We start from the raw sequence: 13361 nt of genomic DNA, 5'->3' as shown, positions 1-13361 counted from the left end.
CCACTGCAGTGAATGGAAATTTCATGAATCACGATGGTGTATTGAGAACCAAATTCTAAGTAAATTGGGCAGACTACTGGTACGCAAGTCACTGTTCTAGGACGTTCAATGCACTGCTGCTATATTTACTGTGTTCCAGGTGCTCATCATCAGCTTTCACTCTCGCTGTATCCACAGACATTGTGATTTGCACTTTATTTTCAAATCAGTTTTCTTAAAAGCTTCTTCCTTATTCAAAATAAACCTAATGTAACCAGAGCTGAAAATATTCTTGGTCTGCAGAACACCGTGCTCCAGTAACTCCCAAAGAGGATTTTGCTTCTGCAGTCATGTGTGCTCTTACCTACATATAGAAGTGATACAGTAAATTTTTACTAAGATTGAATTGCAACTATAAGTATCTGAGAAACAATTGTTTATAATAATTTGAAAATCACTTTTAACTGAAAATATTTTGAAATATTTTGAAAGCTTACAAATACAAATAGAGTAACACATACAGCACCAGTCCTAATTCAGTGCATTAGTGAAGCTATGTCATAACAAAAGCTAATTATGATTTTAGGATTTATTCCAAATTGGATAACATTCCTTTCAGATACCACTTTCATCCCCACCTCCCACACCTAATTGCATTAAAATTGTGGTTTATTAAATGTAAAATCCAAATTCAGCATTGTGATGCAGATCATCAGTGGTGGAAACTCACTGCTCCACAACCTGGAAAGAGAATTTTTACCAGATACAGCAAGCAGTTATTTGTCTTAATGTTGAGGAAGGCACAATTATGTGTTATAGAGCATGAGAACAAATTCTTGCTTGAAATAGTGAAGGGGAAAGATCTGATCTTAATTTTTAGACATCCAAAATAATAAAACTCAGTGTTACCTTCTGGCTTTTTCTTTCTAGTGATCAGTCACAAAGTGACTCCAGTACTAAGGATTTTTGGATGAACATGCAAGCTATAACTGTCTACCTCAAGAAATTATCAGAACAGAATCCATCTGCATCCTATTACAATGTGGATGTTTTAAAGTATCAGGTAAACACCTTTTTTCCTTTGGAATTTTTTAAGGAACTCTGGCAGATTTCATATCTACATAGAAATTAAAAGAATTGTTCTTTGCCTGCCAGCATGCAGGTGAACTGTCATCCCTCATCTAGACCAGTTCTGGGTATGTCACTGTTTACAGTGCATAGGCTCTGCCCATGCTTGCTGCATGCCTGCCATGCTTCATGTCATTCCCTTGGATTCATGACCTGTTTCAAGTTGCTCACACTTTACTCCAGTTCATGTATGCAAGCTTCAAACATTGCTTCTTTAGGTATCTGCTAGCAAAGCCAAATTTTCCTTGAATTTAGGGGATTTGGTGGGGGTTTGTTTGAGAGCGTCAGTTGTTCGTCTCAGTAGCCAGTTTGGCCCAAATCACTACAAGCTTGTAGTTGTACTGTCTTTGATTTTGTAATTGCATAAGTCTTGGATGCTGTAGCTGATGAATTGTAATATATGAGAACGTATGACATTCTTACCTCTCACAATATAATGGAACATCTCGTCCTGGAAACCATTTACAGGCACACAAAGGACAAGAACATCATGAGGAGCAGTAAGCATGGATTTACCAAGGGAAAGTCACGCTTGACCAACTCGGTAAACTGCTATGGTGAAATGACTGGCCTGATGAGGGATGAGGGGAGAGCAGTGGATATTGTCTGCTTAGACTTCAGGAAGGCTTTTGACACTGTCTCTCATAGCATCCTTGTAGAGAAGCTGGTGAAGTACAGGCTGGATGAGCAGACACTGAGGTGGATTGAAAACTGGCTGAGGCCCAGAGGATGGTGGTCAGTAGTATGAAGCCTAGTTGGAGGCCAGTAACTGGCAGTATGTCCTGGGGTCAATACTGAGTTTACAGTCCTGTTTAACATCTTAATTAATGATCTGAATGGTGGGGCAGAGTGTACCCTCAGAAAGTTTGCTGATGACACCAAACTGGGAAGACCCTCTGGATACGCCAGAGGGTCATTCTGCTCTCCAGAGGGACCTCAACAGGCTGGAGAAATGGGCTGATAGGAACCTCATGAAATTCAACAAGGGAAAGTGCACCTGGGGAGGAACAACCCCATGCACTGATATACACTGAGGGACACCCAGCTGGAAATCAGCTTGGCAGAAAAGAACCTGGAGGTCCTGGGGCACACCGTGTTGAACATGAGCCAACAATGCACCCTTGCTGCAAAGGCAGCAAATGGTTTCCTGGGCTGCATTAGGACGAGTATTGCCAGCAGGTCAAGGGAGGTGATCCTTGCCCTCTGCTCAGTACTGGTGAGGCAACACCTGGAGTACTGTGTCCAGTGCTGGGTTGTCCATTGCAAGAGGGACATGCACATACTGGAAAGAGACCAGCAAAGACCCAATAAGATGAAGGGTCTGAAGCATCTCTGCTGTGAGGAAAAGCTGAGAGGGCTGGGACTGTTCAGCTTGGAGAAGGGAAGGCTCAGGTGGGAAGGATTTACCAATGTATACAAATACCTGAAGGGAGAGTGGAAGGAGGATGAAGCCAGGCTTTTTCCGGTGGTGCCCAGTAACAGGACCAGAGGCAATGGGTACCAAGTGAAAACAGGAGGTTCCCTCTGAACATCAGGAAACAGCTTCTTCCTTTGAGGGCGACTGAGCAGTGGAACAGTTTGCCCAGAGGTGTGGTGGAGTCTCCATCCTTGGAGATATTCAGAAGCCATCTGGACACGATCCTGGATAATTGGCTCAAGGTGGCCCTCCTTGAGCAGGGGAATTGGACCAAATGAACTCCGGAGGTCCCTTCCAACCTCAACTGTTCTGTGAATCTGTGAGAAGATGTTCTGGCTGTCAGTAAAAAGTCTTCATGAAAACTCAAGACAGATAAACTCACCTCAAAGGGAGAACAGAGATTTGCTAGGCCTGCACTGAAATGGTTGAACATCTGAAACAACTGTCTACATCAAAAAAACAAAAGAACCTGTTAGTCCACCTGTTAACACCAGTGTAGTTTCCATATCCTCCCAATACAGTTTAAAATCTTGGCATACTGAATCTATAAAAAGCAGAATTCCTGAGAAAGATGGAAGGAACAAAACATTTCTTTGGACTGCAGAAATGATTAACTGTGGAAGAATAATATCTATTGAAGATCTTGACTGTTGGGGAAAAACGAGGCATTGGCCTGATTGGTGGAAGCACTGGCAGGTAGAAAAGGTTCTGGGCTGCCAAGGAAAGGCAAGAGAGGGCACCAGGACATAGAAGGTTCCCCAAGTAGACTAGGAACGTGGTATATATTCAAAGGGCCAGTAGCACAAGCTCAGCTATGGAAGCAGCAGCATCCAGCCCCCCTGCAGCAGAAAAATAATGTTTTGAATAGGTAAGAACTGCTTTGCTGGCTGCTTCTCCCATAATGACAGGTATTGGCCTCTGCTGCTGGCTGCTGGGGCAGCTGCATTAGTATGTCACACAACTGATAAGGATTAAGTCATTTTGCCGCAAGTACGCTTCTTGTGTGAGGCAGAACACAAGACTGAAACAAAACTATTTTGACTTATAAAAGCCAGAACAGGAAGAAGCCTTGTGGGCCAGAGGAGTTTGAATCTTTTCTTTAATTTAAAAGAAGTTACTTTAGGCTGCAACAATCTTCAGAATTCTGTGATTAAGGACTCAGAAGTCAATTGTTCTCTTGATCTTTTTGTCAGGATTTAGAGTTACATTTGTTACCATCACTCCCTAATTCTGTCCAAAAGGGGAATATTTTAATTAAGCTGCTTTCAATGGTTTATTCTTTTACAGGTGTCTTCAAATGGCATCCAGTCCACTCCCTTGAATCTTGCAACTTACTGGAAATGTAATGCTAGCACTACTGATGTGAGAGTGGACTATAAGTACAATCCAGAGTCTATGAATGTGCCTAGTATGCTGTCTAATGTCCAGGTTATGGTACCAGTAGATGGAGGAGTAACAAACATGCAATCGCTTCCACCTGCAAAATGGTAATATTAATACTTTTCTTTTTATTATTTCAGATTTGTGTCTGTGTATTCATTAGTGTCATAGACAGTCTGAAAAATTTCACTGGAAGAAACAGCTAATTTTTTTGTCTTGATAAAATGTGTAGTGTCAGATGTTAAGGACATTCTCTGGTTGGAAACAGATCATGTGCAGCCAATTCACATAAGCTAAAATGAGACAACATGCACCCATTCCAATAGTCTAATAATACAAGCCTTTATGAAATTTCCAATGTTTCCTTTCTTTTTGCCAATGGACAAGATAGACATTTTTAATATAGTAATTTGAAACCAAAATCTCTTAATGGTTAAAAAACATTTTGTATGTGTGTATGTATAAATATACCCATATATATGGATTATATAGAGAGAGTAGAAGAAATGCAGTTCTTAAAAATATAATTGAAATTATTTTAAAACAAACCTCAGTAATAGAGGAGCTCTTCATAAGACAGGTATTGTCTCTCACTTCAAGCATCGTGCAGATTACTATGTGACTAGCAGCTACCTGCCACCACCTTCTAAGCCTGCATTTACAGTAGCACTTGACAGTGAGACACAGATCTCAGGTAATTATGTTTGTACATCTGTGAAAACAAGCAGCGGGTAGTGAGACTAGGCAGAGCAGCACATCCCTAGAGCAAAAGCCAAGCAGAATTCAACCACTGTGCCTGTGGTTTGGCAGCATGTAGGTACTTGGCCAGCTGTGATGTAATTCCTGGACTGTTTATTTCCAAGAGGGTATTTTTAATGCGAAGAGAGCAAAGAATACCGAGTTGAAGGAAATCAGGCTTTGTTAACTTTGTTACTTATAAAGCAGTTTACCTTACAAAGCAGGGTTCAGAGATAAATAAACCTGATGCATCTATCAGATAGGTTCTGATGTTTCTGGAGGCAATACATTTAAATGTGCTAATTGGACAAGTCATAGAATGACAGAATGTTTAAAGTCGGAAGGGACCTTAAAGATCCAACCCCCCTGCCCTGGGCAGGGACACCTCCCACTAGACCAGGCTGTGCAAAGGCCCATCCAGCCTGGCCTTGAACACTGCTAGGGACGGGGCATCCACAACTTCTGTGGGCAACCTGTTCCAGTGTCTCACCACCCTCAGAGTAAAAAATTTCTTCCTAATATGTAATCTAAATCTCCTGTCTTTCAGTTTAAGACCATCACCTCTCATCTTATCGCTCCACTGCCTGATCAAGAGTCCCTCCCCATCTTTCCTGTAGGCCCCCTTTAGGTACTGGAAGGCTGCTATAAGGTCTCCTCGGAGCCTTCTCTTCTCCAGGCTGAACAATCCCAATCTGTCTTCATAGGAGAGGTGCCGCAGCGCTCTAATCATCTTCATGGCCCTCCTCTGGACTTCTTCCAACAGGTCCATGTCCTTCTTATGGTGGGGGCCCCAGAGCTGGACACAGTACTCCAGGTGGGGTCTCACCAGAGCCGAGTAGAGGGGCAGAATCACCTCCTTCGACCTGCTGGCCACGCTTCTTTTGATGCAGCCCAGGTTACAGTTGGCCTTCTGGGCTGTGAGAGGGGCTGTGGGCTGTGAGGACATTGCCAGCTCATGTCCTGCTTTTCATCCACCAACACCCCCAAGTCCTTCTCCTCAGGGCTGCTCTCAATCTATTCTCCACCCAGCCTGTATTTGTGCTTGGGGTTGCCCCGACCCATGTGCAGTCCTTGCGCTTGGCCTTGTTGAACTTCACGAGGTTTGTACAGGCCCACCTCTCAAGCCTGTCCAGACCCCTCTGGATGGCATCCCTTCCCTCCACCATGTTGACTGCACCACATAGCTTGGTGTCATTGGCAAACTTGCTGAGGGTGCACTCAATCCTACTGTCGGTGTTGCTGATAAAGGTGTTAAACAGCACCAGTCCCAGTACCAACCCCTGAGGAACATCACTCGTCACTGGTGTCCACTTGGACATTGAGCTGTTGACCGCAACCCTTTAAGTGCGACCATCCAGCCAATTCCTTATCCACTGATGGGTACATCCATCAAATCCATGTCTCTCCAATTTAGAGACAGTCAGCGGGCTGTACGAGGTTTGGTGGTCTCTCAGTGACATCCCTGATAGGAGCCCCCAGTAGGCAGCACACCTCCCTAGAGAGTGCATCAGGTCGGCAAATGGTTGCCTCTGTACCTCTCAGAAGAGTTGCCTACTACTGTCACCCATGGCCTTCTTTTAGTTGCGCTGGTTGTTACACGGAATGCAGATGGGGTTGCCTTACCCAGCTCCAGTGCCTCTCCTGGTGCGGTGGGTCTTTCCTCTTCAGTCTGCAGAGCGGTGAAGCAGTTCTGCGAGGCCACCTCAGGCTTCAGGGGAAGTCTCTTCCTCCTGCTGGTCCTTGCCATCACAAGCTGCCATTCTTCCGTGTTACTGGCCCCCCTGCCTTGTGCGTGTGCCAGTGTGAAGTAAACAAAGTAGTAAAACAGTATCATTTTGAGTGGAAAAAAAATTGGGAAGACTGAGTCTTTCTTGACTTGGTATTTCAAGTCAAGAATATACCTTCAACCAAGTCATCTTAAGCTTATTCTGAGCAAGGGCAGGTTCAGTATCCTGCCTGAACATGACTAGAACATCTGGTGAAGCCAGTCTCCTGGCCCAGGCTTCTTCGACAAAACCCTCTGTAATAAAGCGTGAGCGAGAGTGGAAACACCCGTCCAGAACACCTAGTGTTAGCTAGGAAGACTCAAATCTTAGTGATAGTTTCATCACAGACTCATCAGATTAAAGGATTTGAGCCCAGATTCTTTCACTTAGGCAACTACCCAAGGCCAGAATTTTGAGCCTTGAAAGCTGACCAAAAATAATAAAAATACAGTCACGTCCCAGGCAGCTCTAGTGTTTGTGTTGTGCTATCTGTTTGGTCTAGTGGATTTGGTGGTGGATTTTTTGTTTTTTTAAAAACAAATATTTTATAACTTGACCTCCTGCAAGTACCCGCTACCATCTGTGCGGCTTGTGTAAGCATTTCACTCCTGCCACACCAATGCCAAAAGCAATTTCAAACCTTCCTGCTGCTCACAGCTTTAAGTTGTTGACTTTCCTTTGGTCAAAATGCTGCAAAGTGCTCCAGGAGTTAAAATGCCCTGTCAGCTCACAGACTCTGGCGCTTGGTGCCCTTTTCTGCCCCTTTACAGCACCGCAAGTTAGCGTAAACCCTGTGTCACTTAGAGCAACTAGTTTTACTAGAATGGAAATGGAATAAAATACAAGGAGCCAGGAGTCTCACACAGGGGAGAGCGATCCACGTAGCTCTCCCTCATGCCATCATCATGAAGCATAAAGAGATAGATTTCAAACTGCTTCCAGGGCGTTTGGCCTGTCCTTACCCTTGGAGACTCCAGAGGGGTTTGAGCTGTGGAGCCGTAGCCAGGGCACAGGACAGTGTTAGCCCCATAAAAAGGTGGTGTGTTCTTCTGAGCTCTGCTGCTCTGGGGCAACGCAGACACACTCGTCTCTTTTCATGTTTGCTTTGTACAGTCTTCCACACGCTTACCTTAAAATGATCAAGTGTTTTTATAAACCTCTGTTTAGAGCTGCGTGTGACATACCGGTGTAAATCTAGGGAAATAATGTGCTAAAACTGATGCTTATAACTAACCTACCGTTCTCTTACAGGAATGCAGACCAGATGAAAGCGTATTGGAAAATATCTAGCATTTCAGAGAAGTCTGAGAATGGAGGCAAGTTGCACTCTTTTGTCTTGTTTTCTTGTACAGAAAAATTATAACAGTAAAAAGGTAAACGTTTTAGCCTCTACGCCCTCATGGCTGTGTACATGTCTTCTCATGCTGTATCCTGCTTAACAGTTCACCTTCTTCTCCATTAAGTTCCTTCTGAGAGATTCCACTAACAGTGTGATGTCAAAATATAAACTTATTAATTAGCTATAAAAGGAAAAACAGTGAAGCCCCCGGAAAGCAGTTAGTAGCTCTAAAATAGTTCAGAGTGGGTAGAAAATTATTACATCAATACTATTTCAAAATGAGCAGTTATTCAAAGGAAAATATGTTTAATATCTATGTCTTTACACACACTAACAATTGAAATAAAGTAAAAAGAGGTAAGTGGAAGAATTGGGGAAAGGAAAAATAAAAGATCCAAAGTTGCTGTGCTGAGATAGACTCAACAATAGATCATTCTTGACCAACGTTTTGAGGGTCTTTGTTTTGACCATATACAACTCCAAGAAAAAAATGGATCTACGCACATCTGCTCGGAGTGGTAATTTATATAGCATTTTGTAAGGCACCAATAGTTGTCCTCTGCCCAGCTGCCTTTCCGCGAGGTCCGGTTGATGTCACAGCCCTTGCAGCCTCTGCAGGTGTGGTGTCTTTCTGAAGCAGAAAAACAGGAGCCAAAAGGAGGCATCTCATCCTCAACACCTCTGTGGAGAAATGAACTCACGGAGCGAAGGAAAGGCCTTTGGCCCTGTTAAGAATTTAGTGAAGGGCATTATGAAAGCACAGATTTGCTTGTAAATATGACTGGTTTCACATAGAAACCACAAGCCTGGAAAGGGAAGATCTCTTCTGCTCCTGCAAAGTTGTGGTCATCACTCAAACAAAATCAGAGAGAATTTTGTTTGACGGCAGTTGTTGCTGGGGTCTGGTGTACTTTGTCATTCACTGACCTCAAGGTTCATTGCTGCCTGTCTTCCTTTATTGTTATATAGGGATAGACCTCTTTTTTTTTTTCCCTTTTCCAAACTGTGGAGATTCTTTTAAAATAAAAAATGACACTAAGCCACAAATGCGGACAGGTGAAGACCTGCAGAAACTCTGTACACCTGCAGAGCAGCATAAAACGGGCTGTCAGCGATGTGGATTGCATCTTGTGTGTTTTCAGCAGGCCCGCACATATCCCACTGCTTCTGCTGTATTCCCTTCTCTTCTCACCATCCTTCTTCCCCTTCGAGTATACACATGTATGAATACACATAATTCAGTGTTTTAACAGGAAGTAATACTATGCTGGTCTTACAGAAACAAAGGGAGCAGTTGCACAAACACTGTTAGTGTCTTGAAGCCTCCTTTATTTTGGCGTACAGGGTGGTAACATGTTTTGGGGTTTTGTATGGTCCAACATATTCTGCAAGCTGTCAGTTGCAGACAGAGATTAAACACAGACCAAACTTTCAAAGCGCTTGAATATGTAAGTTTCCATGCTTACAGTGGAAGGAAGTTCCAATTTACCCAAACTATGACAGACCTACTGAAGAAATGAAGTGGACCTTAGGCCAAATTTATTAAGAACAAGCCCTTGCATAAAACAATTTCATTCATTAATTCCCACTTTTACCCCAGTAACATTTCAGTTACTAACTTTCCTCATTATTTCGCAGTTCCTATTGACTAGGCATAGCTAGTTGTCTTAAAGAAGTAAAAATACTTGACTTTCATTATTTCATTATTAATTATTTAAATCTTTTTTGCGCAGCATATTTTATAAGAACAAGAAAAGACTTGTTTAAGAACTAGAAAAAGAGATTAGTAACAATGTTGTGGGGGGGTTTAAATGCCATGCATTGACTACAGAAATGTACTTAAAGTAATTTTGAACTATTACTGCCTTACAGTAGCATCAAGGTGATGACACTTCGCCACTGTCTCTGAAAAATCAACTGAAATTTGTGGGGAAAAGTATCTAATCAGACCTTGTCTTTATTAGAAAAATAAGAATTTCTTTCCTCTGGGTACATTACTGTATAGCTGCATTTATTCCAATGGTTGCGTTCCTGTGCACTCATCCAGACAGATCATGACATTTAAATATTCTGATGTACTTTCAAATTTGCTAATTAAAAGTAGTACATACAAGATAGGTGGCATTAAGTAGTTACAGACCAGCAAGTATAAAAGATGATTAGAGGGACCAATCAGATGTTTCAAGTAATAAGAGATTAGCAGACTGTCCGATACCCACATTCTGTATAATCTTGCAGAGATGTATATCATTTCTCTTTAAATCAGTCACTAGTCATTGTCTCAAACACAGTATTGGAAAAAACAGACTTGTATGCTCATCTCTTTTGAAAATTGATGTAGGACTGCTGCTAGGAATAGATCTCAAAGGTCACCATGTTAGTTTCACTTCTTACTACTAAAAACTTTGGGAGATTGTCTCGTTTTTGCAAAACAACCAGCTTTTCTGTTTTGTTATTTTTATAGGTTCTGGATCCCTCAGGGCAAAATTTGAGCTTTCAGAAGGACCCAGTAAACCAGCAACACTGGCAGTGCAGTTCATTAGTGAAGGAAGCACCCTTTCAGGAGTAGACGTAGAGCTCGTAGGCACTGGCTATCGGCTTTCCCTCCTTAAGAAGAGATTTGCCACTGGTAAGACTCTGACATGCTTATATACTGCAATTATTATTATATACTCTCTAAATTATGAACTATCAAACTGTTAAGTGAGTGATGCATAAATAGTTACTTTTCATTAAAACATGGCTGAAAACCGTTTCACAGCGATTTTGTTTTTCCATAGTTACTGAAACTGCTGCAGGAAAATACTGACAAAACCTGTTTTATCTACTGACTGCAAAAAACCTACCTTTGTTTTTCAGGACGGTATATGGCAGACTGCTGATGTACCTGTGAAAGTCATTGGAACAAAGGAGTGGAAGAAGCTCTCTCTGCCCTTTCTACTTTTCCAACACTATTTTAACGTGCATTAATTTTTTCAAAATGTTAACCTACTTTGAGGCTGAACTACAGAACAGAAAATGCACTTTTAAAAGTCATTTTGCAAACTTTTTATTACTTTATAATAGCACTGAAGTCAACTTCAACACTGTCTGTAAATGATCAACTGCAATATTTGGGAAAATTTGTTGAAATTTTAGTAAATTTATATAGATGAAGTCAAAATAGTAATCCATAGTTGTAATGAAATTATGAAATTGTATGTTATACTGTAAACATGAAACCTTAAAAATGTAGGAGAGCAAGTAAGAAATATTTGCGCTTTCTATAAGTAATATTCATTTTTCAGAATTTTAAATTGCCAGTTCTTAAAGAAAGCAGAGGCAAAGTCTTATGTAGTCCTTCTGTCCACTTACGCTACAAAACCGAAAGTTGGGGATGTGTAAAGGAAACGTAACTCGATGCTTTTGTATTATATATTATTAATGTGTAAGTTGTTTTATATAGGGTTTTTTTCCTAAGTGCAATGTGTTACAAAATTGCAAAAGACAGCAGAGGTTTACTTCTGCAGTTAGTAAATTTTATGGGCGTTGTGATTGTTTTCATTAATGCTGTAGATTTAATTTATTTTTATATGAATTGCATAACATTTGTGCCTTTAAAAAACGCCTGTGCCTATCCAATTTATTGTTCACGTGCCTCACTTCCTTTTTCAGAGTTTGGCTCTTCATCAAGAAAGCACGGTGTTTGTATAATACACACAACTTTATAAAAATTCCTGTGACTGGGATTGATTTAAAAGGCAGATTTGCAAAAACTGGGGATTGTTTTAAGACGTTTAAAATACTGGATTACTTCCTCATGGGGTAATTGCAATAAATGCGGCTGTAGTAAAGGGAGATGCATCATGCAGGACTTTGAAACTTTGAGGTAGTAACTTTAATGTCACCAAAGATGAGAATCCTGAAAAATGACTGGAGATGGTAAAAGTGAACTTTTAAAAGGAAACGGCGTTTCTCTTCACTTCGACTGCAAGTCTTCGGACTTCGAGTGCTTTTGGGGTTGTGTGATGTGAATGTAAATATAGTACTTTGGAAGAATAACATTTTTAAAGGATATTTTATGGCAGCAGGATGATAAGTACTGCCATTTCTATTAGTTTAAATTTTTTCTATAACCACCAATTTTATTATTTTTATAGTCATCTAATCTGCTTGCCACAGCCTGAGCACAGGGGAGTGACACATTAGTAACGTTTTTTAAAGCAAGTCACTAATTTAGAAAGTTGTCTATGTATTTGTATTATCAAGCGTTTTTTCAATGATGAAATCAAAAGTATTGGGGCAAAATAATTGAATAACCTGCATGTGAGAATTTCATATGACCATTTTGAATACCAATATCTATTTCAAATTCTCTATTAAAACAATAAAACATGCTTGAACTAATTCATGCAAAACCAGTAATGAATTTATGAATAAAACCAGTAATTAATTTACTGTAAAGCTGAAGCTTTACAGTAAATTAAGGCTACATAATTTTCTAACGTATACTACAACTTTTGCAGACGTGAGTTCCATTGTTAGCACTAAGCACATACTGTACTGTAGATTTGATTGGAAGAGTATATTTGGCTCTTAATTTGCTAATCTTATTGAATGATAAATTTCTCATTCATAAAATGGTACAGTCTTTTTACTGGAATCTTAATTGTAATCTGCTTTGCAATCAAACCGTGTTTAACGTGACAACATTTTATTAATGAAAACCCAAAACTGTATTGCTATTTTTAATCAAGTATTACTTTCATTTCTAAGTTAAATGAAGTAGTTATGTTTCAGCACTTTTTAAACTAGCCTTCATTCAGGTGATTACACATACATTTGCATTGGGTGCAGGTTACAATTTTGAAGCCATACAAGTTTATATAGACTTTTTGTAAAGAAATTCAAAAACATGTAAAAAGTACATGTAGCTATCTGATTAAAAAAAACAAACACATGTAGCAAGCTGGTTCTTGCTTGTGTATACAGCAATATCTGTTGTAGCTGCCTCCTAAGAAAATTAATTTGTAAACACAACTCTAAAAGATCTGAATTTTTATGAATTGTTACTACGTCAAACTGTAAATTAGAGCATACAACTTTATCTTACAAAAATTGTAAATACTTCTGATTTTTCATAAAATGTAAAGTTAAATAAAATTGCACCCGTAATAAACATGTAATATATAATTTAAGTACTGTTTTATATTGCCTATACTTTTGCAGTTAATTCCACGGAGCTTCTAAGCAATAAGATAATAGAACAAAACCATCCCTGTATTGAACATTTTTAAAGTGTTAATTGATTTTTAAGTGATAAGGGGTAGAGATAATATATGAACTCTTTTTATGTATTTAAAAAACACCACAGAGAATGTCGGTGGAAAGATGACTTCTGCAAAGAGTTGCATCTTTACTAAAATGGTATGCCTGAGATGTCTACAACGGCTTACGCTGTACTAAATTTATCTGCTTACTCGTAACATAGATTAGGCAAAACTGCGGATATGTTTATCAGAAGGATCTCTGTAAATAGTGCTACCAAACACTGCACATTCCCTAACTTCCTTAATAAGCTTGTATTTTGTTGAGTGCACAAGAAAAAAATCAGTGGCAAGATTAAAGTCATTCT

The 13361-nt window shown here is 40.2% G+C and overlaps 1 protein-coding gene across 5 annotated transcripts in view; it reads left to right on the top strand.

The window, feature by feature from the left end:
* The window catches only part of FCHO2 (FCH and mu domain containing endocytic adaptor 2), a 94026-nt gene extending 81102 nt beyond the window's left edge, over positions 1-12924 (top strand). For all 5 annotated transcript variants that reach the window (XM_074569286.1, XM_074569283.1, XM_074569285.1 and 2 more), the window contains 5 exons: positions 910-1042; positions 3812-4011; positions 7660-7724; positions 10212-10376; positions 10607-12924. In XM_074569286.1, the coding sequence (XP_074425387.1) occupies positions 910-1042; positions 3812-4011; positions 7660-7724; positions 10212-10376; positions 10607-10629 (586 nt within the window). In that variant the 3' untranslated portion in view covers positions 10630-12924. The remainder of the gene's footprint in view (positions 1-909; positions 1043-3811; positions 4012-7659; positions 7725-10211; positions 10377-10606) is intronic.
* The last annotated feature ends 437 nt before the right edge of the window (positions 12925-13361 follow it).

This window comes from Larus michahellis, chromosome Z, assembly GCF_964199755.1.
Source record: "Larus michahellis chromosome Z, bLarMic1.1, whole genome shotgun sequence".
Classification (NCBI taxonomy): Eukaryota; Metazoa; Chordata; class Aves; order Charadriiformes; family Laridae; genus Larus; species Larus michahellis.
The sequence above is the reverse complement of the archived record's forward strand: the minus strand, read 5'-3'. Positions and strand labels throughout refer to the sequence as shown.